General features: G+C 43.1%; 2 protein-coding genes across 5 annotated transcripts in view; one reads left to right on the plus strand and one right to left on the minus strand.

The window, feature by feature from the left end:
• Nucleotides 1–2,498, plus strand: part of LOC109902328 (calcium/calmodulin-dependent protein kinase type IV) — a 32,626-nt gene extending 30,128 nt beyond the window's left edge. Inside the window, exon 11 of the mRNA XM_020498598.2 lies at nt 312–2,498. Within this exon, the coding sequence (XP_020354187.2) occupies nt 312–824 (513 nt within the window). The 3' untranslated portion in view covers nt 825–2,498. The remainder of the gene's footprint in view (nt 1–311) is intronic.
• An 822-nt stretch (nt 2,499–3,320) lies between these two features.
• The window catches only part of LOC109902324 (rab GTPase-activating protein 1-like), a 162,881-nt gene continuing 142,024 nt past the window's right edge, over nt 3,321–24,177 (minus strand). For 2 of the 4 annotated variants that reach the window (XM_031786311.1, XM_020498595.2), the window contains 6 exons: nt 11,447–11,539; nt 8,343–8,558; nt 7,629–7,712; nt 7,154–7,225; nt 6,508–6,705; nt 3,321–5,887 (listed from right to left, as the gene is read on the minus strand). In XM_031786311.1, the coding sequence (XP_031642171.1) occupies nt 5,738–5,887; nt 6,508–6,705; nt 7,154–7,225; nt 7,629–7,712; nt 8,343–8,558; nt 11,447–11,539 (813 nt within the window). In that variant the 3' untranslated portion in view covers nt 3,321–5,737. Of the gene's footprint in view, nt 5,888–6,507; nt 6,706–7,153; nt 7,226–7,628; nt 7,713–8,342; nt 8,559–9,863; nt 11,064–11,446; nt 11,540–20,628; nt 23,125–24,177 lie in introns of those variants that run through there. The other 2 variants (XM_031786314.1, XM_031786313.1) reach the window with 2 other exon arrangements.

Below are 24,177 nucleotides of genomic sequence, written 5' to 3' on the forward strand. Positions count from 1 at the left end.
AATTACAACGCATCAATTAGCTTAAAAGCTAATGTAGATCCAGCTCCAGCTGTTCCATTAATTTGAAGGGAAAAATAAAAAAGTAATTTACCATGTCAGACGACAATGGGCAACAACAAACATCGCAGTTTGAATGGTTGGATGTTGCTCTGATTGTCTCTGGAAATGTAAGCTTGTGGCTCTACCACCGTCTTGATTGAGATCTATGCCTCAAGGAATTGTCTTCTCTATTGCCAATGTTACATTGCAATAAGATGGCTCGTGGCAGGCTTGGTGACTGACAGTGGTGTGCCATGTTTCTCTGATTGCAGGCTATCATGAAGGCCGTGGTGGCCACAAGCCGCATGCACGAGGGCTCCCGGCGGCGCACGGACAGCTGCGATATTCCCGGATCCGACAAGACCACCTCCAGGCAGGGCAGCATGCAGCAGGACCCTCCCCCAGATCAGGACCCCCAGGAGGGCCAAGCCAACCAGGGCACAGACACCACCCTGACCCAGGATGAGGAGGACCAGTGCCCTCCGCCCCTGCCGCCACGCAATCCCAGACCCATCCCTCCTCTACTGTCTGGGGCTTCCTCCCCCACCTGTCTGCCCACCAGGCCCCCACTAAGGGGAATTGATGGACAGAGACAGATGTCGGTCATCCCCAAGACGGCGGTGGTACGGCCCAGGGTGCCCAAGAAGAGCTGCTCCTCGATGGATTCCGCCTCCACCAAGCGGGAGACCTCCTCCCCAGTCCAGACCAGTCCCCCAAGCCCCAAGAGCCTTGGCAATGGATTCACCATGGGGGTGGAGTCTGGCAGTAAAACGACCCAGTGTTAGTGAGTGGCAGGTACCAAAGAGAAAGAGGGTGGCGACACTCACCTAGGAGCTCCGACCGTTGTTCTAAGATGGCTGATGGCCGTTGTTGCTGTAGTATGAGATGGTAGATGACAACACGGAGGAGGAAGGATGGAGGAACGGATGTCTTTGTTCAGATCTCGCCTCATATCCGTTTTGATCCGGGACAAAAGACTAGTGCTATACATAACTTGATATTTATTTTTTTCCCTTGCTGTGCGCAACGAGTTTGGAGACTCGTAACGGATGTGCAAATGAGCTTTTGACTTTGGTTTCAACTGTTGCCGACTTGCTGTAAACTTCTCTACTTTAAGGCCTCTCTGAACGAGACTTATTGTTCTTCAAATGCCACTTGAAAAGACAACTTGATTTCATACTTTGTATACTCTACACCTTTCTACTATTCAATGTTGGAATCTACTGACTTCATATGCAAATACGTGGATATATTTATATATATATACTGTACATAACCCTCTCCTTCTTGCATAGCATTCAGGTAGTAAAGATATTGTATTTGTGAGCTTATGAATATAGTTACGGTGTATTTTGCATTAATTGTAATGATCCAATGTTTGCACTGTATATTATCAGATTAATCTATATAGATCGCAAAAAAGCATTCACACTGCTAGTCGTTTACTATCTAAGTCAAATTGCACTTTTATTCCTTTGGAAATATATATATGGCTGAACAGTGGAGCTTAATTTGAGGCTGAAACCAATTTTCTCATTCAGTTGTTTACCCAAAAAGGGGTTGTAAAACCTCTTTCTGTGGTAGTTATCTGATGAAGGAACATACATGGTAATCATCTCAACAACCTCACTGGAGCTACCAGTCTCTCTACCTCCTTTTTTGTACAGGGGCTTCCAACCCAGTAGAAGCAAAATCTGTAAAGAAATGATTAGATGAGTTGAGGTACTGTATCAGGCGAAGCAGTCTCTTTCTGCAACATTAGAATGATATTGTCAGTGCGAGGTGAATGTTTTCTCGATGGAACTCAAATAACTGATCAAATGGAAGTGTGTCATTAAAATAGTCCATTTCTAATTTAAGGGCCAACCTTCACCTGCTAACATGTATTCTCACTCGCTTTCATTGCCAAATTGGATTATATTGCTGACATGTTAACACATGTATAAACCATACATTTACACCTATGAAATGATGTATAAAGTATCGATATTTTACTGATAATTATTATTGCTTACAAATGCTTTATTTTGGGGATTGGTGGGGATGTAGTTAACAGTTGTGTTTGTTTTGTAGTTTCTCAGTTTCCCATTTTTCATTTCTAAAAATAAATGTACCCTACCTTTTAATATTTTTGGGGAAGATGACATATTTAAGAAAACATGAGATGATTTAACATCAGTCAGAGGGGGAGTGTAGTGGAGGTGTACACTTCTATACCTTTTGTATGTTTCATCATATCAAAATAATCTAAATGAATTGGATTTGATTATTGTATTCTACAGAAATATATTTTAAAGATGGTAGTTGCTGTGTGCTGATATAAAAGGAATAAAACGTTGATTTTCAAGTCCAATATTGCCTTGGGAGGGTTACATCAGTTTTATAACAAGCTGCTGATATGAGAATCTCCTCCACACGTTTGATTTGATTAAAGAGGCAATCTGCCGTTGGCGCATAGATTTTTGGACTTAAGTGTATATCATTCATGTTTGAGTGTACAAAACATTAAGAATACCTTCCTAATATTGAGTTGCAGCCCATTCTTCATACAGACGGGAAATTGTTGAGCGTGAATAACCCAGCAGCGTTGCAGTTCTTGACACAAATCCTACTGTACTACCAGTACGGCAGGGTAGCCTAGTGGTTAGAGCGTTGGACTAGTAACCTGAAGGTTGAGAGTTCAAACCCCCGAGCTGACAAGGTACAAATCTGTCGTTCTGCCCCTGAACAGGCAGTTAACCCACTGTTCCCAGGCCGTCATTGAAAATAAGAATTTGTTCTTAACTGACTTGCCTGGTTAAATAAAGGTAAATAAAAAAATACCCCATTCAAAGGCATCTTCTGTATGGCCCATTCACCCTTCGAATGGCACACAGACACAATCCATGTCTCATGCCTTAACCTGTCTCCTCCCATTCATCTACACTGATTGAAGTGGATTTAACAAGTGACATCAATAAGGGTCCATAGACTGACAAGGTGAAAGCTATGTCATGGAAAGAGCAGGTGTTCCTAATGTTTTGTACACTCGGTGTATACACATTGATTCGTGAAGAATATATAGAAACATCTCATGAGCTTAGTTCAACGGTCGTACCCAATCAAAGCCCAAAATATGCACATTTTACTCCATTCTTTGAACAATGTAATTTTTTAAAAACGATTTCCTCAAAATATGGTTAAAACTACCTCAGGTGTTTAGCAAAACATGTGACAGGGTCTCCGGTTTGTTATTTTGTTTGAACTGGAGAAAAGAAAAACCATGAAACGAAACAATCAAAATTGGTGGACAGAGAACGGAATTTTATTGATGTACGTCAGACGATTACAGTACAGAAAATACCATTAGAGTTCGAGCATGTCACTGATTCACGTGGGAATGACGAGGAAAATGGAGGGACAACTCCAACATGTTGGAAACTAAAGCAGAACAACGGTTGAAGTATAGTTTACTGTACAATATTGTGAATCTGAAGTTTTTTTTTTTGCATCGTTGTAGTTGGATTATAATTTGCCCACTGTCTTCTCAACAACAGAAAAAATAGGAATTACAACAAAAGAAAGTAGATTTGTTCTCTGAATAACAAAATTAACATTTAAAATAGTGTTTACCATATTAATGTTAGTGCACATAACATACAGAGGCCGGGACCTCGTTAAACTTAATATGACACTGGCTAAAGCGCCTTGAAATCCGTCACGTAACACATCGAAAAACATGGCCGTGTCCTAAATGACTCTTAACTGGCTTCCTTATGTCTTTACCTTTCCATTGTAACCACTAATAGGCGAAACGCCTGGACCGCATCATATTACATTCAATCAACCGTCAAGGTTTTTCAGATCTGTGTTCACGAAGGAAAGGAAGCGGGTTAAGACAAATGGGACGTGAACCGGATCCCTCTGTAGTAGCATCCTGCTCTTAAAATGGCGGGCAGGTATGTCATCATGGCACAGGTGACGATCCTTTCAGAGTATAATATATTGAGACGGCTTTCTTCCGATTCTTTCGTTTACATGGATCTGGGCTTAAGAAAAAGTCACTGCTTCGTTGAAAAAAAGGAAGCAAACCATTTCAACCGGAACTAGTCGGTGCTGGACACACATACAAGTGTGTGAATTCATACAGGTATACACAGAGCAGTGATATGAGACAGCAAAAAACTGCCATTTATATGGCTCTAGAAACTGAGTGTAATGACCGGGCATTGCTATTGAGAAAGTCTTTCCAACATATGCTAAACCACATGGGCTTTGCTATTGAGAGAGTTTCCAACATATTAGTTAACCACATGGGCACCTTGGCTTGGACAGACGTTTTGGAATGTTGTTCACCTCATCATAAAAAATGATCATCAGAGGTGTGAAATACTATTGTGCGATTTAATTGGATCGTCATGACGTTTCATATGCAATCGGAAACCGTGTCTGTAGTACATTATACTGCCCCAATTCACAAGACATGGTTAGGTGAGTGTCCGGCTTTGTAAAGTAGGTGTTTTCGGTCCTGTTAAAGCAGCAAGGTAGAGTCAGATTACTGCTGCCAAAAGAAGAGATGGGACGGGTCATTCCTAAACCGTACTGTAGCCATCACATTAGTTAGGTTACCTCCGGTCTTTCGGATAAAACTCTTTGGCCCGAGAGTTTCCTTAAGCGAGGATGGAGACCTCGTTCTTGCCGGGAACGCTCCATTTCCAAAACGCATGGACAACAGACGTTAGTCACGCAGTTTACCTATGATTTGACTTCTGGGTGAACAGAGATGCACCTGACTCAGACCTTTACACACTGTGCTTAGTTATGTCAACATCTACAAAGACGACATTGAAATTCTAAACAGTAAAAAAACAAAACAATTAATGTACAGAGCACTTCTTCCTTTTTTGTTTTAGAACTATACAAGATTAAAAATGACCAATAATTAGTTAAACATATTTATAGGACAACAGTTTATGTAATATTACTATAAAGAACAAACAAGATTTTGTTTTTAGATTCTGAATGCAGTGTCCCCTTTTGGAATGCTGTAAAGATATGTTATGCAGAAGATGCTCGTATAAGTAGTTTCCTTTGTTTAAGCAGTGAATATATATTCCTAAAATGAAAACGGTAAACTATTGCCGGTAACTGCTGCGCAATCCTTGCAAGTCGGGTTCAAGGCTGCCAAAGCATTTAGGTTTGTTAAAGTTCTCCGCATATCAGTCAGCCACATATCCTGCTGATAAGCTATACTCAGCAGTAGCGATACATAACCACTAGGTGTCGTTGCTGTAGTGAATGTTCACTATGGCCCTGCGAAGGACCTATAGAGTTCTATAGCACTCTGCAATCCTCTCACTTCAAAGACCCCATTTTGCTGAAGAGAATTCTGAGCCCCGGCCTACAGTGTAAATGACAACCCACTAGATTTATCAGTCATTCTCCATCTTGGTTTCACACACCACAAAGGATGACACGTGACACAGTCAAGTCTCATCAAAGCTGAATTGAAGAAGTGACTGAGGGTGGCTGGGCCAGTGGAGTGGCTTGAGAGAGAGGAAGATGTGTAAAGGACGAACTTTGTTCTGTGGCAATCTCTCCCCCTCCCCGGAAACGAAATACTGCATTGTCTCAGGTGTTATTTAGCTAGTGTTCATAAGTTCTCCTGTGCATATACTGTAGTAGACCCAGCCCCCCCCCCCCCCCTCTCTGTAGGGGCTTACGGGGGCCCCTCTTTGGGGGAGGAGGGGGGCTGGGACTGGGAGGCGCTGCCCCCGGAGCTTTTCAGGGAGCCCAGGGTCTTGCTGAACCAGGAGTTTTTGGCCGCTTGGATCTCGTTCATCAGGATGCCCCTTTGGTGCTCCAACTCCTGAGGATGGACAGAATAAAGGAATAAAACGGTCAGCATATTACTCATGAATAATCATCACAGCAAGCCTGAATATTAGTCATCACAGCAGGCATGAGTCAGCCACCATAATACATCATGAATAGTCAAAAGGGATAGAAAATAGAGCACGCATATCCAATGGCTTCGGACCAACTGTCAGAAGGCGTGTATATATACTACTTTATTGTACTACAGAGTCGTTCCACCTCAAAAAAGCACAAGAAAGAGGACTTCGACACCCAGATTGTCCTGAACTCGTTTCTCTAGTTAGAAACAGGTGAGATAAGCATTCCTGAAACATTATTCCGTTGAAATATAATCTGATCTCTGTCAGACAGAGAAGATAATATGAATCCTACAAATAAAATGTAAAAAAAATTGCCAATTTGGGTGCAATCAATTAGCTTAATTTCTCAGAGATCAAATTATTTCGCAACACAATAACGCTTCGGGAATGCTTATCTCATCGGTTTTTCTAACTACAGAAACGATTTCAGAACAATCTGAGAAGTGGTGGGTGTCATGACTTGCTGGAAGGACACGGAATGACCCTGCATTGAGTGAGATACCGCAGTGCTGCTGCCTGCATAGAATCTGACCTGCATCTTGCACTTGGCCTCCACTAGCTGTAGTTTGGTCTGGGCCAGCTCTAGCTCCAGTTCTCTGAGCTGGGACTTCAGGGAGTCCTTCTCCTCATCCAGCTCACTGTCCCTGTTGTCTCTGCTGGGAGGGGGTATCTGCAGAGGACCTTCTTTACTGAACACCTCCCTGCAGCGCTCACACGCCATCACCTTACTCTGTAGGAAGAGAGGAGGAGCACGTACCGGAAGCAAAACGTACAGTTACGCATTGTTGTCATAATGCCTACCGCTGTTTGTCATATCACAATCATTTATTTTTATTTCAACTTTATTTATTTATTTCCCCCACCCCCAGGAAGCCCATTGTTAAGGTCAGAGACATGACCAAGGCAGCAGCTCAATAAAACCATCGATCACAAAAGCACAGCACACCAATAACACAGATAACGGCATAGCTTCAAGTTTTAATGTCACATGCACAAGTACAGTGAAATGCCTTTCTTGACAGCTCTAACCCCAACAACGCAGTCATCAATAACAATGTAATAAAAAAAAATTAAAAAAGGTACAACAAAAACACAGGAGATATACAACTAAAATATTAGAAATAATATGGTGTCACATAACACATACTGTGTGCATCATTGCCCTGCATCATTACTACCTTGATGATGTCCAGCTCCTCCTTGGTGGCAGCGTGCTGCTTCTCCAGCCGGGTGCTGAGCTGAGAACAGATCTGGGGACACACACAGGAGGACAACCTTTACTGCAGGGTTATTCAACTCTTACCCTACAAGGTCTGGAGCCTGCTGCTTTTCTGTTCTACCTGATAATGAACAGTCCTTGATTAGAGGGGAACACTTTTTTAAAACTGTGGAACTAACTGACTTTGAGGGCTTTACTTGTTGTCTACAAAGCATTTACACATTCACTGGACACCTTCATTGACCTTTGAGATACACCAGAACACCATCAAATACAGAAGATTTTTTATCTCAATTAAGATTGAATGGGACTTTTGGGACACTGTAGGATTAGGATTCATTGTATTGTATCTGGGTCGAAAAAAGTGAAGGCGACGCGGTTAGAATGACGGCTACACGCGACGCTCGCCTCTCCGGCGTGACTCCGGATCCTACCTGTTTGTATTCAGCGATGATGACCGTGGTCTTCTTGATCTCCGACTCAGCTTTCTCCAGCTCTCTCCTGAACACCTCTTTGATCTGGACAGACAGGGCAAGAAGGCACTTTGCTACTTTACGTTCTGCAGACACCGGACACTGACTTTGGGAGACAATGTGACATAAACCAAGACAAACGAGAGTAACCTTTGCGTGAAGTGCCTCTTATCGTTTATACCTCAGGAAAATGGTAACGACGGTATCGTAACTGATTTAATGTCTATGCGAAAGAGCATGTCGATTTATAGCTGTAGAAGAAGAAAGAAAATCAACCGTAACATTGATCATCCTTAATACCACAATTAAGACCTCGGAGAAGGAAAAAGGCCTGCAGGTTTCACAGGAAGCCTCCACAGCCCTCCAGCAGTGGTCACCGAGCGATGGCGCTGGGGAGCTGCAGGGTTTTTAAACACACCAAATACAGCCAAATGGTTGTCCTGATGAGTAGCGCTGAAGCTGGAACAACAGTCTGTACACTTGGTGGCTTATCAAGGGTTGCAAAATTTACGGGAACCTTAGTAATTTAATTGTATTAAATTCTCGATCTTCGTTTAGCCCGGATCTGTTTCTGCTACAGCCAAAGTTACTTTGTCATCATGAAAATATGACCATGCTGTTGTGATACCGCTGGCTTAAACAGAGACAGATCTGGCAACCCGTGTGCTATATTACCTGTGCGGTTTCCTCCGCCTGCCTCCTCTTCTCCTCCTCAGTCTCCACCAGGCGCTGTTTGGTGCAGAGCAGCTCCTTGTTCAGCACGTCTGCCTTGTCCTCCACCTGGTCCAGGTCGGTCCGCAGGGCGATCTTACTGGTGACCAGTTCGTGGGCCAGGTCATCGTTCTCCTGCTCCAGACGCATGCTGGCCTCCTGTAGACGACGGTTCTCTCTCTGTGGGCAACACACACACACACACACACACAATAAGACTATGCACAGTATGTGGAGAAACACTTGCACAACAACCTGTTCTTTCTGCAAACGTAGCGACAGTTAATTTGCTACACACACAGCAAGCAAGCACACACACACACACACATACACACACAGTACACAGCTAACGTTATGACCTTCATTTGAACTTCCTGCCCCTTATTGTACAGTAACAACCACATCCCTGTTGTACTGTTTGACTAGGTTTAGTGCCATTTCCCCCCGACGCTTCAGTGTTTGAACGAAGGCTTGTTCAACGGTCCTTCAAATAGAACTGAGAAGGACCAACAAACATCGATATACAATAACCAAGCAAACCGTATAACCAGTAATCCAATGCAACAAACTGGCATACATTCAACGCCATTTCAAATATAACAGGCAGGCTCGCACGCAGGCAGGCAGGCACAGAAAGTAATTGTTGCCCATAAAAAAGGATCTTATGACCAGGACCATCATGTTTGATTGTCAGCCTCTAAGTGGTCTCACATGACAATGATGGAGATGTTTCCGTTGTCATGGAGACCAAGCTGAGTCACCTGACCCAACCCCATCCTGTTCACGCCCTTCACGATTTGATGCATCTTGGCTGAAACAAGAAAGCTGCACTGTTTGCGCACAGGAAGCCCGACAACAGGCAGTAAGCAGGAGACTGAGCTAAGCTGCATAAACTCAGACTTGGGAGTCTGCTTACCTTTCTCCTCTTACTGTGGTCTATCCAGAGTCACAACAATGATGATGCTGGGAACAAATACTACAGCAACACAGACACACACACTCACACTCACAGGTCAGTTATTTCTCTCTCTCACACTCACAGGTCAGTTAGTTCATTCCACACCATCTTGCAAAACACCCCTCCCCCACTGGTCTCTGTCTCCTCCTTTCACTTCCCTCCACCACACCCTTCCCTGTATCCGGTCCCTGTGTTTCACAGAGGCTGATGTGTTTAGGGGTGGGAGAAGGGGACGAGGACTGAAGTGAACAGTTGGGGCCTGTCCAAATACTTTTCAAATGCATTCCTTACTTATTCTTTCTTTGAGGTCATCTCTGATCTGACATGGTTGAATTGGTTGTCTTCAGGGAGGGAAGGAAAGGATACATTTTCAAACGGATCAGTGGCCTCATTTCATCTAACACAGCGGCAGTCTTAAAACGGATCCTAATTGCTTTCATTACATGTCTTTCGTTATGAGGAACGAGGATGCTCAAACTCATGTGACTCAGGCTCTCTGGAAAGACAGCTTAGAATCTCATCCAACATGTTTTCTTTACAAAATAAACTTTATTGTATTTTGTGTCTGGTCAGAACAAATATAAACTCTGTGCTTTAGGCATCACATTCAGAATAGCATGAACGTAAACACAACGTGAGTCTTGCAGTAGGTACAACAAAATTCAACTGTAAGATATTGTTAAAAAAAATACTATATAAAAACTTCAGAAAAATAAAAAGCACTTAGGAACATGGTCCCAAACAACAATGAACTTTAAAACGTTTCAAACGTTTGTCAGTAATAATTGTAATGGCGGCGTAACTTTCTGCATTTGTGCTACACAAACCCCTTGCCGAAATGCCCTGCTGTCCTTTCGTACGGGGTGAACGTCGCAGAGTTGGTGAAAAATATGAATAAGGGGCTGAAAGGAGAGGTGAAACGGAATCTAGCCTACATGACAGAGACATGACAACTACAGGGCAAGCCCATTGGTTCACACACTCAAAATATATGAACAGGTCTCTCTTTCAAAATAGATTCTTATGTCAATTAGACAAATCTGCATAAATAAAGGTTCAATAAATACATCTTTAAATGGTGAAGAATAACACTCAAAAAGCACACACGAAGTACTAAAAACGTGACATAATACTCAAAGCCTTACCGAAAATGAAAACAAAAAAAGCACAAACAAAACAGAACAGATATGCCTATAATTGTCATGTATCTGTCACATTCAGCCCTTGTGACAAACTTTGTGACGTTGGCCCATTCGAATTGTCCAGGGCAGCAGGCCATTGGGGGTACGGGTTTTGCACAGCACATGTACAAAACATTAGCCTCGTCAAAAACACATCCAAGCCCGGTTGTAACAGCCATGGCCTAATTATAACATCAATGTCCGTTTTTTCTCTCTCTCACATGAACAGTAATACTAAAATCAATCCCACAAGGACACAACTCTACAGGTTGTCCTGACAAACAATGAGACGTCAGTTTCATTCACACATCACAGTCAATTTCACTTTACAACTAGACGAGGTTCGCAGGTGATTCGGTTTCGTTACTCAGAATCGGCCTTATGAACAAAGGAAAGCCCTGAGACATATCTTTTCTTTTCCTCATCTTTGACCAGCACAATTCTATGGCCTCCACTCATAACAAAAGTCTCTCTCCACTGAGTCTGGGTACACCTCGCGTAGTCTGCCACGATCAGCGCAGTGTTCTACACAGACCTGAGCCGAGACTGGAGGGAGAGAGGGGGAGAGAGAAAGTGGGTGGGACTGGGGTCTACAGGGAAGGATATCAGCGTTTCCCCTAGATGTTGTTTCTTTAGGTAGGATACCAAAGACTTCCCGAAGCGTCATCTATACCTACAAACAAACCGTTTTCTGAGATCCAATTATTTAGGGAGTATACAGTTACAGTAAGGGGGGGGGGGGGCTCTGAAGTAACACTAATAGCTATGGGAAACACCGGGGTAATTGTAGTGGCTGAACAGGGAGAAGTGAGGCCCCTAACCACTCGTACAGGGTCAGATATCCGCCTAACAGGTGACGTCAGAATGGGAGGTAAGAGTAAACTGATCCTGGAGCAGTAGTTAAGATAACGGAGCAGTCTGTTTCTTACCTGGTAGCGGTCGACAGGGTCCTCCTGCTGCAGCTGGCTGTCTCTCAGGGTCTGGTACTCCTTCTCAAACTTCTTCAGCTTCTTTGTGGGCACCTGGAAGTGGTGACGGGAGAGGGAAAAGCAGTGTTGATGGATGGGGTGGATGGGGTTGTCTTGAACTCAAACGAAGAGCTGAATTGAAGAAACTTTATTGAAAGTGTTTAAAGTGTAACGTCTTCGACCACAAGATGGTGACACTAACAAGGCTAACGAATAAGGTGTAGGGCCCGGGTTCTGTTACAATAATAATTTATAATTTTTTCCCTTACCCGAGGTAGGCTAAATCACTGATCTGTAAGTGACGGCATATATAAAGGATTCGTTTGCATTAAATGACTTGCTGCCGTCCAATTCTTTCAAGGAACAAAGGAAGCAAGGGTATATTTTAAAGGAATTCAAACTGGGTACAGTTCCGTGTCTCCCCGAATGGATACAACGCAGAGCTGTGGTTACAGTGGAGCAGGGTGATCTGCTGATCCAGGGACCAACAGAACACCAAACTAGATTTGTTTCATTTGTATTCAATTTTTCCCCCGTTTCAACATGGAACAGAACAGTGGGCCCAGTTGAAACATTCTTCTTTCAAACGAAATCAATGCACCCCTATCCGCTGCTTTTTCTAGGGAATTTTATCAACTGTAAGGCGTCTTTAGCCTTGGCACAAAATGGCTGCCGTCTGCGTCTCATTCATGCGGTTACCCTCTGAGGCATACCTAATGACCCTCCTACTCCGTGCAGCACACATTTACTGTGTGTACACCTGTTCATTTGAGGGATACCTAATGACCCTCCTACTCCATGCAGCACTTCAGCCTCTATTTCCCAGCAGAAGCACAAGCAACAAAGGATATGAACAACACAGTAACAGAAGTATCATGAACACATTACTTCAAAAAGAAGAAAGCAGTAACTGCCCTCATCCTAATTGCAACACCTGAACACTTTTTTTAAAAAGGTAGGATACATTATACACCTGCACAGTGTATACAAGAGAACATGGCGACACCTTTGGTCTCTGCCAGCCAGGCCCGTGCCTAAGGAAATGGTATTCTTCTGCTGTGTGAAGTGCAGGGACTAGGGTTGCTCAGCCTTTGGCGTTTCCATGGTAGCTGCTGCTAGGATGTGGATTACAGGTCTGGGGAGTAAAGAGTCACAGAGGGGAGGGACTTTGTTCATGGATACGGCCACCAGATGCCCCTAGAGAAGGGGGGGGGGGCACAGCTCACCGGCTGAGACTGCCAAAGATAGAAGAAAAGGAAAGAAGAAAAAAAGAGCGAGAGAGGGAGGGAGAAATGGGAGCTCTCTGTCTGAGATCGAGAGCAGACAGACGAGAGGAAGAGATAGGAGCTCTCTGGCTGAGAAAGAGAGAAGACAAAAAGGAAGGATGAGCAAAAGAGAAATGGCAAGTACAGTAGCGAGAGAGAGATAGTGATGGAGGGGGGCAAGAGAGAATTCGAGAGACGGAAAAAGCGAGAGTAGGGGTTGCACGAGTTTACCATAGTTACTCAGTGACTGGAGTTGTCAAGCAGTTCTCAAGTGCTCTCAGTTACACAATATAGCATTACACCCTATTGCTATCCTATTCCCTAATAAAGACATTGTTTGTTCTGAGCCTGATAGAATGTTAGGCCCAGTGATTAACTCACACAACAGTTATCATCTAATATATTATGGCCCATTACCTGACAGACAGGTAAGAAACAAGAAAGGAATCCACAGAAAGATCAAAGCAGGCAAACCGGTTCTATGTTGTATTTGTTAGCTTAAAATGGTGAATACTGAATGTATGTGGTTGATAAGACAGCACATCAGCATTGTTCAGGTGTGACGCCCTGCAAAGATAAGATGGAGACCAGCACGGAGAGAGAGGAGAGAAAAGGGAGACATTATCTGAAAACAATATGAATAGGAGAGAGAGCGAGAGAAAGATGTAGAGCCAGCTACTGATGAAAGGACAGCGCTTAAATCTAAAAAATAAAAAAATTATATGCCACACAGAGGCTTGTCCGGATGTTCTACACACGCAAAATGCTTTTTAGATTATCACATTAATATTTAGGTATTTATTTCATTTCTAGAAATGTATTACTGTTATTGCTGATGGCGTTCTCACTTCGCTATAGCAACAGTGACTATGAGTAGCCCAACTGTCTCTTGAGGGGGGTGTGTGTGAAGTTCCTTGCAGAAATTACTTGAAGAGTACTAGCCAAAAAACTAAATGATACTAAAAGCTTCAGTTCCCCCCTGACATATTTGCCATGGGATTATTAGATGACACATAGCAACTGACTGTAGATAATTCAAACGTCACCCAGATTAATTTCGACATCTCTTAAGTAGCTTTCTGTCTAGCCATACAAAACGTATTTACAAGGCATGATTATATTCCCAATGATAAAATATGCTCCTAATGCTAAAATATGCCATACAAAATATAATCCCGAGGCTATAATATCCCATACATTAAATACATAAAATATTTCCAATTCAAAATATATTGGAGGCAGTGACAGCAAGAACCATCCAGCTGCAGATTAGTTGACGAAGCCCTGGGCTGCGAATTGCAAAGCATGTGATTTTTGGATTTTTGCATCTCGATTGGAATGTGCACGAGCAACCTTTCAATGTGTTACAGAGCGTCAGTGTGCTACGCACATACCAGTCGACGCATTGGCTCTGGTCCAGGGCGTTATGTTAGTGTGTTCGTATCATAGTGTGTCGAAGTTGGAAAAGTAGGGCCTTCCAAGTGGCGCAGTGGTCTAAGGCACTGCATCGCAGTTCTTGCTGTGCCGCTAGAGGTCCTGGTTTGAGTCCATTATATAATGTTAATGCCAAAAATCCCTACAACCAAACAACCACTGTTGCTTGTGCTTTAGCACCTGCTAGCAGAGCCAGTAGTAGCCTAGTGGCTAGCTGGTAGTGCTGACTAGTAATGCTAGTAAGCTAGTGGCTAGCTAGTAACGCTAGCGGCTAGCTAGTAACGCTAGCAAGCGACGAGCTAGTAACGCTAGCAAGCGACGAGCTAGTAACGCTAGCAAGCAAGCTAGTAACGCTAGCAAGCAAGCTAGTAATGCTAGCAAGCAAGCTAGTAATGCTAGCAAGCAAGCTAGTAACGCTAGCAAGCAAGCTAGTAACGCTAGCAAGCAAGCTAGTAATGCTAGCAAGCAAGCTAGTAACGCTAGCAAGCTAGCTAGTAACGCTAGCACGATTAGCTAGCTGCTAGCTTGCTAACTAGTGACTTCAAAGTATTCCTACCCCTTAACCTTTTCCACATTTTGTTGTGTTACAAAGTCAGATTTAAATAGATTTGTCATGTTTGTCATACACAAAATACTTTAATGTCAAAGTGATGTAAATGTATTTTAAATGTATAGAAAAAAAAAAGTATCTTAATTAGATAAATATTCAATACATGTTATCAATCAACTTTGGCAGTGATTACAGCTGTGAGCCTTTCTGGGTAAGTCTCTAAGAGCTTTGCACACCTGGATTGTACAATATTGGTTGTTGATCATTGCTAGACAGCCATTTTCAAGTCTTGACATCTATTTTCAAGACTAGGCCACTTGGGAAACATTCAATGTAGTCTTGGTAAGCAACTCCATCACATATTTGGCCTTGTGTTTTCTGTCCTGCTGAAAGGTGAATTTGTCTCCCAGACTCTGTTGGAAAGCAGACTGAACAAAGTTTTCCTCTGGGATTTTGCCTGTGCTTAGCTTTATCCGGTTTAATTTATAATACAACACTGCCTGCTCCTTGCTGATGACAAGCATACACATAACATGATGCAGCCACCATAATGCTTGAAAACACAAAGAGTGGTACTCAGTGATGTGTTGTGTTTGCCCCAAATATAATGCCTTGTATTGAGGACAAAAAGTTCATTTATTTGCCAATGTTTTGCAGTATTACTTTAGTGCCTTATTGCAAACAGGATGCATGCTTTGGAATATTTGTATTACGTACAGACTTCCTTCTTTTCACTCTGTCATTTATGTTAGTATTGTGGAGTACAATGTTGTTGATCCATCCTCAGTTATCGCCGATCACATAAATTAAACTGTTTTAAAGTCACCATTGGCCTCATGGTGAAATCCCTGAGCGGTTAGGAAGGGTTCCTGTATCTTTGTAGTAACTGGGCATATTTGTACACCATCCAAAGTGTATTTAATAACAGCACCATTCTCAAAAGGGATATTCAACGTCCGTATTTTTTATAGGTGCCCTTCATTGCAAGGCATTGGATAACCTGTCTTTGTGGTTGAGTCTGTGCTTGAAATTCACAGCTAGACATTACAAATAATTGTATGTGTGGGGGTACATTGACAATGAAGTCATCTAAAAATCATGTTAAATACTATTAATTGCACACAGAGTGAGTACATGCAACTTATGTGACTTGTTAAGCACATTTTCAATGATTTAGGCTTGCCAATACAAAATAGTTGTTGACTCAAGACATTTCAGCTTTTCATTTGTTGATTTCTAAACATTCCTAAAAACCTAATTCCACGTTGACATTATGGGGTAGTGTGTGTAGATCAGTGACACAAAATCTCGATTGAATCCATTTAAAATTCTGTAAGTAACACAACAAAATGTGGAAAAAGTCAAGGGGTGTGAATACTTTCTGAAGGTACTGTCGGTAGCAGCTAGTGGCTAGTACTACTAGCAAAGACACTGATAACTAACCCTCTTTGTCTGTGCTACTAACTAGTAGCTAGCTAATAACTTAAATTCTAAATGCAATTTCACCACCCATGCGGTTGGTGGTGGTAACGCACCATCCTCTCTTGCACCATTTGACACCCTGTCTCATCATGTATGTCTCACAGCTTCTGTGGTGTGAGAAAGCATCTGCTGGAACCAGACCCTATTGGTGGCAGCTGGGGCTATGTAGCGCAATGAGAACCAAAATAAACTAGGGCTGGGTCAATGGCACCATATTCCTTATGTAGTGCACTACTTTTGATAAGGGCCCATAGGGACACAGCCTAAGGGTAAGCTAACCTTGACCCACTGACAAAATAGGCCAGAGTTCATGAGAGGCTCAGCTCTCCAGAGATAGCCTAAACTACGTACAAGCATTGTTCTAGAGCCACTCCTTACCAAGACAGAGCTGGAACCTGTAGGCACACAACAGTTAGAGATTACAGACCAATGTTATTTTCCTGTCCAATACTATACCCTCACAGTATACACAGTGTGTGGATGTTTCAGGGCGCACTAATCCTCATATGTACACCAAGACACGGCATGCACATTCATTGACACATCAGAGATGGGGTAAATTCCAATTTCAACCATTTCAAACGCATTGAAATTCAATTCAGATAATTGTAAAAATCACCGATGTGAAACACATGCTCTTAATCTGAGCCGAGCACAGTATTCTCTGCTATAAGCCTGACAGACTGTGTGCACTGTGTAAAATAGGCTGTTGCATAATGGTGCCTTTCCTGGCTGAAAACATTTTAATATCAAAATGACTGTCACTGCACTGTCACTGACTGTCACTACTAGGATTCAAAAACAGCCAAGTCAGGAAAACTGGGTTGTGTTTGAATTCGATGACCAGACAAACACACAAGAACAAAGACATGCACGTGTTCATACATGTGTTTATCGCAATTCAACGGCTCAGACACAAGACGTATGTGGCAGTGTCTACAGGAAATAACGGAGTACAAAAAGAAAATCAGCCACGTCACGGACACCGACGTCACGCTTCCAGACAAACTAAACACCTTCTTTGCACGCTTTGAGGACAATACAGTGCCACCGTCGCGGCCTGCTAACAAGGACTGCAACCCTCCCCTTCTCTGTGGCCAACGTGAGTAAAACATTTAAACGTGTTAACCCTCGTAAGGCTGCTGGCCTAGACAGCATCACAAGTTCCATCCGCAGACCAGCTGGCTGGTGTGTTTACGGACATATTCAATCGCTCCCTATCCCAGTCTGCTGTCCCGACATGCTTCAAGATGACCACCATTGTTCCTGTACCCAAGAAGGCAAAGATAACTGAACTAAATGACTACTAAGTGAGTAGCACTCACTTCTGTCATCAACAAGTGCTTTGAAAGACTATTCAAGGATCATATCACCTCCACCTCACCGGCCACGCTAGACCCACTTCAGTTTGCATACCGCCCCAACAGGTCGACAGACAATGCGGGCCGCCCCCAGGTGGTGAAGGCCATCAGGCTGTTAAACAGCAATCACTAACTCAGAGAGGCTGCTACCTACATTAAGACCCAATCACTGGCCACTTTAATGGGGGCGGCAGGTTGCCTAGTGGTTAGAACGTTGGACTAGTAACCGAAAGGTTGCAAGATCGAATCCTCGAGCTGACAAGGTCTGTTGTTCTGCCCCTGAACAAGGAACTGACTTGCCAAGTTAAATAAAGGCAAAATTAAATAATAAACGGATCACTAGCCACTTTAAATAATGTTTACATATCTTACATTACTCATAAGTATATACTGTATTGCATACCATCTATTGAACCTTGCCTATGCCGCTCGGCCATCGCTCATCCATATATTTATATGTACATATTCTCATTCACCCCTTTACATTTGTTGTTGGGGAATTGTCAGATTACTGCACTGTCGGAACTAGAAGCACAAGCATTAACATCTGCTAACCATGTGTACGTGACCAATACAATTTGATTTGACATGTTGAGTGAAGAATAAGGTCTCCTTTGAGTCTGAAAATAACTCTTTAATTGAAGCAATCTGACAATTGTAATTTGGTTAGCATCCTGAAATTTAGCTGACTGGAGAGAGGGAAAAGACTACTAGCAGTACACACTGAACCACTGAAATACACTGAGTATACCAAACACTAGGAACACCTAAAATTGAGTTGCACCCCCCTTTGCCCTCAGAACAGCCTCAATTCGTCAAGCATGAAGGTTTCACTGGGATGCTGGCCCATGTTGACTCCAATGCTTCCAGCAGTTGTGGGAAGTTGGCTGGATGTCCTTTCGGTGGTGTACCATTCTTTATACACACGGAATACTGTTGAGCGTGAAAAACCCAGCTGCGCCTGGCACCTAGTACCATAACCCATTCAAAGGCACTTAAATATTTTGTCTTGCCAATTCACTCTCTGAATGGCACACACACAATCCATGTCTCATTTGTCTCAAGGCTTAGCAATCTTTTTTAAACCTGTCAATAAGGGATCATAGATTTCACCTGGATTCACCTGGTGAGTCTATGTCATGGAAAGAGCAGGTGTTCTTAATGTTTTGTATACTCAGTGTATATCTACAATTACAATGCAAATTCAAACTGCATTTCAGTGCATCAACTCTTACCAGGGTTTCTGTTAGCTGGTAATTTCTGGCTTTTGGCCGATAAAATAAATTAAGAGCCGATAAATAAAATTGTAGCTGGTCAAATTGTCCAAGGCTACCTATCATACACCCAGATTTTGAGCTTCAGTACCATTCTCTCACTCCTTGTGCGCTGTTGTACGTGCGCCGGCTGCTAAGGCAAGAGAGAGAGAGCGAGTGGAGCCTTGGCTACTGTTGATTGCGAAAATGGGGGCCTTTTTAATTGGAGTAAAACAAAAGTTAGAAAGTATGCCTATAGTGAAAAGCCTAAAAAGGGGTTGTCCTTTGTATGGACAATTCTTACTATTGTAATGGATTAAGATGAGAAGAACATTGGCGCGGCCAAATGCAGGCTACTGTTAAACTCGCTATTCAGGTAGGATGCAATTTTGGAACTTTCCGTTACAAATGTTTTCGCATTTAGAAACATTTGTTTTATCATTATTCTTATTATTGTATATCATTGTTAGCCTATTTATTAATCTAAACCAGTTCTTTAAATATGCAAACACCTGGTGTGATTAATTCTGTTGAGTCATTTTCATTGGCTAAATTAAGTTTGATCTTTGTGTGCTCCGTATTTAGTTTAAGTTAAATAAATGTCCTCATCCTATCGCTGTCATGTGTTAGATACGGTAGAAACTAGCCTTGATTGGTAATTGCTGCAATATAACTTAATCAACATTTTTGGGAATATTTAAACCAGTTCACAAGTGTTTCGTTTCATTCTGTTGAGCCATTTTCTTTGGCCAAATTAAGTTCCAACTGTAATGTTGTGTCTGCCGCAATATATAATATCATGTTTGCATTTCCCCAATGGCTCGACTTACTTTTGATATTACCCAAAAGTTCAGAAATGTTTGTGAAGGTTTGGTGTGGTGTGGCTATAAGCCTATTACTCTGCAGGCCTATGATATAAAGGCAGTGCGCACTGGCGTTCCAACTGAATCCGACATTTGAACTTGAGGTGAGGAAGAACGTTTTAGGCCTACCAGAGCTCCTCCTATAATCTACAAAAAAATATTAGCATCGAAAATGAACTATTTAGCCTCCTGTACGCCTATCTCTATAGCAGACACAGTAGCCTATCATACAAAGAAATGTATGTTGGTGTCGTAGCATGCCACAGACATATTTCTATTACGCTCTCCCTGGGGCTAGCACTAAGCTTCTCTTACTTTATATACACTTGTTAAAATATTAATATCATACAGTGGACTCCTAAGCCTATAGGCCTATACTGTATGCATGCAATGTCCTGATGCATTTAGTGCTCAAATCCCTGACAGCTGAACCATGCAGTGCACAATTTATGTTTTAGGAAATTAAAAACCAACAAAACATTAGGCTATAAAGTTTTTCATACGCTACACATCTATACACAAGGAAAGGTGTTTTTGTCATTTGTTACAGGCTGTTTCTAAGGACACGTAAATGTGTCTCATTTGGCCATAGTCCCTCGTTTATTGATTGCGATGGCGGACGCCCTAATGGATTACGCACCCAATGCATATGGATGACCGGGAAATATCTCAAATGTCCGATAAAATAAAATCTTCCAGGTCACTTGTCCGGCACCAGATTTTGACTGACTGACTGACACACACTACAATCTACACTGTATCCTACAAGCCAGCTGAAAAATGACACAAAGTGTTCTTGCTGTTGCACAAACAAGCAGTGTTTCCTTCAGCGGTTCTTAGGCAGTCAAAGTGCAGTCAGAAGTGAAGACGGTTGAGGCTGGCAGAAGTAGCCAGGACTGAGGAGTGACTCAGACTTAACCTAGACTTACACCTACCACAGGTTTGCGAGGCTTGGAGTGGGCCACCAGGCTAACCAGGATATCCTCCTCATAGATCTGGTTGATGACGTGGGCATCATACGCCACTGTGATCGAGATCTCTTCCATCATCTTGACACAGGATAGTAGTCAGCTCCACAGGTGGGGGAAAGAAGGCGAGGAGTGGAGGGGTGGAGGAGAGCAGTAGATGCAACAGGTCAGTCAAAGAGCTTGAGGAGTGACTGGCCTCTTTCACTGTCCCTCAGGGTAAAAGCCACACCCCTAAAGGAGGGCGGCATGGAGTGAGGTAGGAGAGAGTAAGGGAGGATCCCTGCATAACAACGCACACGTCAGTCTCTCGGTTTTTCTCGCTTGGTGTTCTCAAGCGTGTTAAGAGGATGCTAGTGTGTCTTTCGTTCACCCCCCTCTTCCTCAGAACCGCCAGGCTGCTATTTCTCTTCTTTCTTCCTTTCCTCCATTTGTTTGTCCTGCGATCCGCTCCTCTCAGGTTGCGCTCAGGGTATTACTTTCACCTCCCTTCGGTCTTGGTAAGATAGTCTGGTTTAGTCGCACTCCTACTCAACTACACACACTTCAACTGTATGTTTTAGCGAATGTGTCTGAGAAAGTGTTGGAACTGTCCCGACCGATCACAATGACTCAACGTGTTAAGTGCCACTGCAGTCTGTACACATCACACAGAGTTTGTGTCCTCCAAAAAAACCTGAATAAAAATAAAACAAAATTATGAAGAAAAAAATAAGAAAAAAATAGCTCATTTGGTGGCTATAATTTTTAAAAAACTTCCAAAGTTGAGGCTACATTGCCTGCAGCCAGGTCCTCAGGACCCAACTGTTCACTTCAGATCCTCCTGGGGCTTTGCCTAGCTAACTTTCAGGAGATCTCCCTGGTGTGGAAAGGCACTGTCCACGTTCTCCTCCTTCCTTCTCTCAAGGGAGTAGCATTCTGAGTAACCGCTCCTTCTCTTCCCCTCTCTCTTGTCACTTCTTCCACTGGTGAAACAGCTGAACCTGAAACTTTCACCCAGAGGAATTTTGAAAGCAGGCAGAAGAAATGTAATAACCGCAACTAGATTAATCAATCAAATCAAGCGCCTTCAGTGGGTATCCCGAGTTGGTTTTGAATGGACTTCTAATGCTAGGCCTTTCAAGACCTTTTTATGTCTTCTTTTTTGTCCTGGAACTGTCTTGAAGTTTCCTCAACGTTGTCCTTGGGAGTGTTTAGGGCTGTGAAATTCAAATTCCACCCCATAATCCTGTGGGGTTGGTACTTGTAGAATTCTTCACTCCCCAACTAGCAGGTGATCAACTTGACTCCTAAGCTGCTTAGCAGTCAAGTTGATCCGCTTTAGACATCAACAAAAAAATGAAAGGACAAAGTAAAGTGAACAGGCAAGCTAGCTTTCCTTTTTTTGGACATATTAATGAGGTGTGTCAGCTGATTCAACGCAGAGCTTGATGAAGTGCAGTTCCGTTAACAGGGTATGACGGTTGTGGTCGCCGGGAGACACTGTGCTTCTAATGACACCAAATTCTGTAATGAAATTATCTCTCTCTCTCACACTCACTCCATGAGCTTGTCTCCTGAGAGCAGTGAACGCACACGCGGGCACAGGACACACATACACCTTCCCCAGAATCTTTTTTCGTTCCACAAAAATATGAAATAGGTTTGGAAAAAAACATGTTCAAGAAGGACAAATGCAAAAATGGAGTGGATAATTCTGGAGCCTCTTCTCTGTCAAAACACCTCAGGCACAATGTCACTTCAGAGGAAAATGAAGGGAGGAATTGAAATCCCAGGATGAGAGGGCTACTGCTGTGGCTCGTCTCTCTCTCACACACACACACAGTAAGTTAATTATCTCTTGCTGGATGCGTTTTGATCAGGCAATTCATTCATGCCCCAGAGTCTTGGAAAGTCCCCTGTATTCCGAAGCAGATTCCAGATCAGTCCTAACAGCCAGTCAATCAGAGGGTCCTATTACATGTTTTAGCTCCCAAGAGACTTGACGGCCCACCGCAATCAGTCGAGAATGTCTTTGAGCAGCTAGTCAATTTGATATCTTCCTCTTTGGTTCAAATGGCCGAAGCTAAACCAAAACAAACAGCCTTGCAAGCTCAGAGTGTAGGCTGGCTTCACGTTGTGTCTTCAGTCTTGCAGTGTGTGTGTGTGCGCGCGCGTGTGTGTGAGGAAGACAGAGTCACAGAACACAGGAGTAGGCCGAGCCAGGTAAAGTCTCTCGTTGCACAGTTCATCCAGAATCAAACACTGATGCTGGTCGAAAAAGAGCAGAGACAGACTGTCTGGCCCGAATCAAAACTAAAGAGGTTAAGGAGTTGTCCTCCATTTCCTTCTCCTACTCCTGCTGACTCACCTGTCCAGCTCACCTTGTGCATGTCTGTCATTTTAAGGCCCGCCTTCTTGCTCTAGCTCTCTCCCAGACTCTCTCTCATGGTCCTAGAGCCTGCCTGTCTCAAACCATCCTCTGGACTCGCATGACGGTGTCGGAGAACAGGCTCATAGTAATGGCTGGAACGGAAATAAATGGAATGGTAATTGAACTCATCAAAATACGTGGTTTCCATGCGTTTGATACCATTCACTCCATTCCAGACACCGTTTTGAGTCGTCCTCCTCTCAGCAACCTCCTGCGGTACGTGTGTTTTACATGATGTCTAGTATGTGAGAAGGTGACGTAATATGACTCAAACATTTGAGTTGAAAGCAGAACATTTGGCAGATCACTTTCTTCCTGGATCTTTCAGAGATAAGCTTGTGCAACAAAATAATTGCATAATAGCGCATGCAGAGTGTCTACACTCAGGATATCCTGTGGTTAGAAATACACAGGAGAGAGGGGGGTGGGAGAGAGGATATATATACAGGATGGGTGGAGATGGAGAGAATTGGCTCTTCCATTTCACTCTTCTTCCTTCCTTGTGAGAGTATAAAATGCCCTTGCCTTCTGGTTTGCCACCTATACACAGTTGCGAAGCGAGCACACACACTAACGGGAGCTGCTGCGTAAATCAAAATCACATTTTACTTGTCACATGCGCCGAATACAACGGGTGTAGACCTTACCGTGAAATGCTTACATACGAGCCCTTAGGCAACAATGTAGAGCTTGAAAAAGTAAGAAACATTTGCCAAATAAACTAAAGGAAAAATAGTAACACAAAATAACAATAACGAGGCTATATACAGGTGGTACACCGGTACTGGTAGGGATAGAGTGACAATGCATAGATAATAAACAGAGTAGCAGCAGTGTATGTGAAGAGTGTGAAGGAATGTGAATGTATGTATGTGTGTGGCGTCAATATGCATGCGTGTTTTGTGTGTGTGGTTGTCTTGAGCCTGTCATCTCTGTGTGCAGGCAGGTAGCCTTGGGCCACTGGGGCCTCCTCCTGACCTCAGCACATTCCCCAAATACCACAGACCTCATTATATTCTCTGTGTGGGAGGATGTAGGTACAGTTTACATTTAAAACCACACACAGACAGACAGACAGACAGATGTGATGTGCCCCGTGATATAGA

This window comes from Oncorhynchus kisutch, linkage group LG13 (assembly GCF_002021735.2).
Source record: "Oncorhynchus kisutch isolate 150728-3 linkage group LG13, Okis_V2, whole genome shotgun sequence".
In the NCBI taxonomy this organism is placed as follows: domain Eukaryota; kingdom Metazoa; phylum Chordata; class Actinopteri; order Salmoniformes; family Salmonidae; genus Oncorhynchus; species Oncorhynchus kisutch.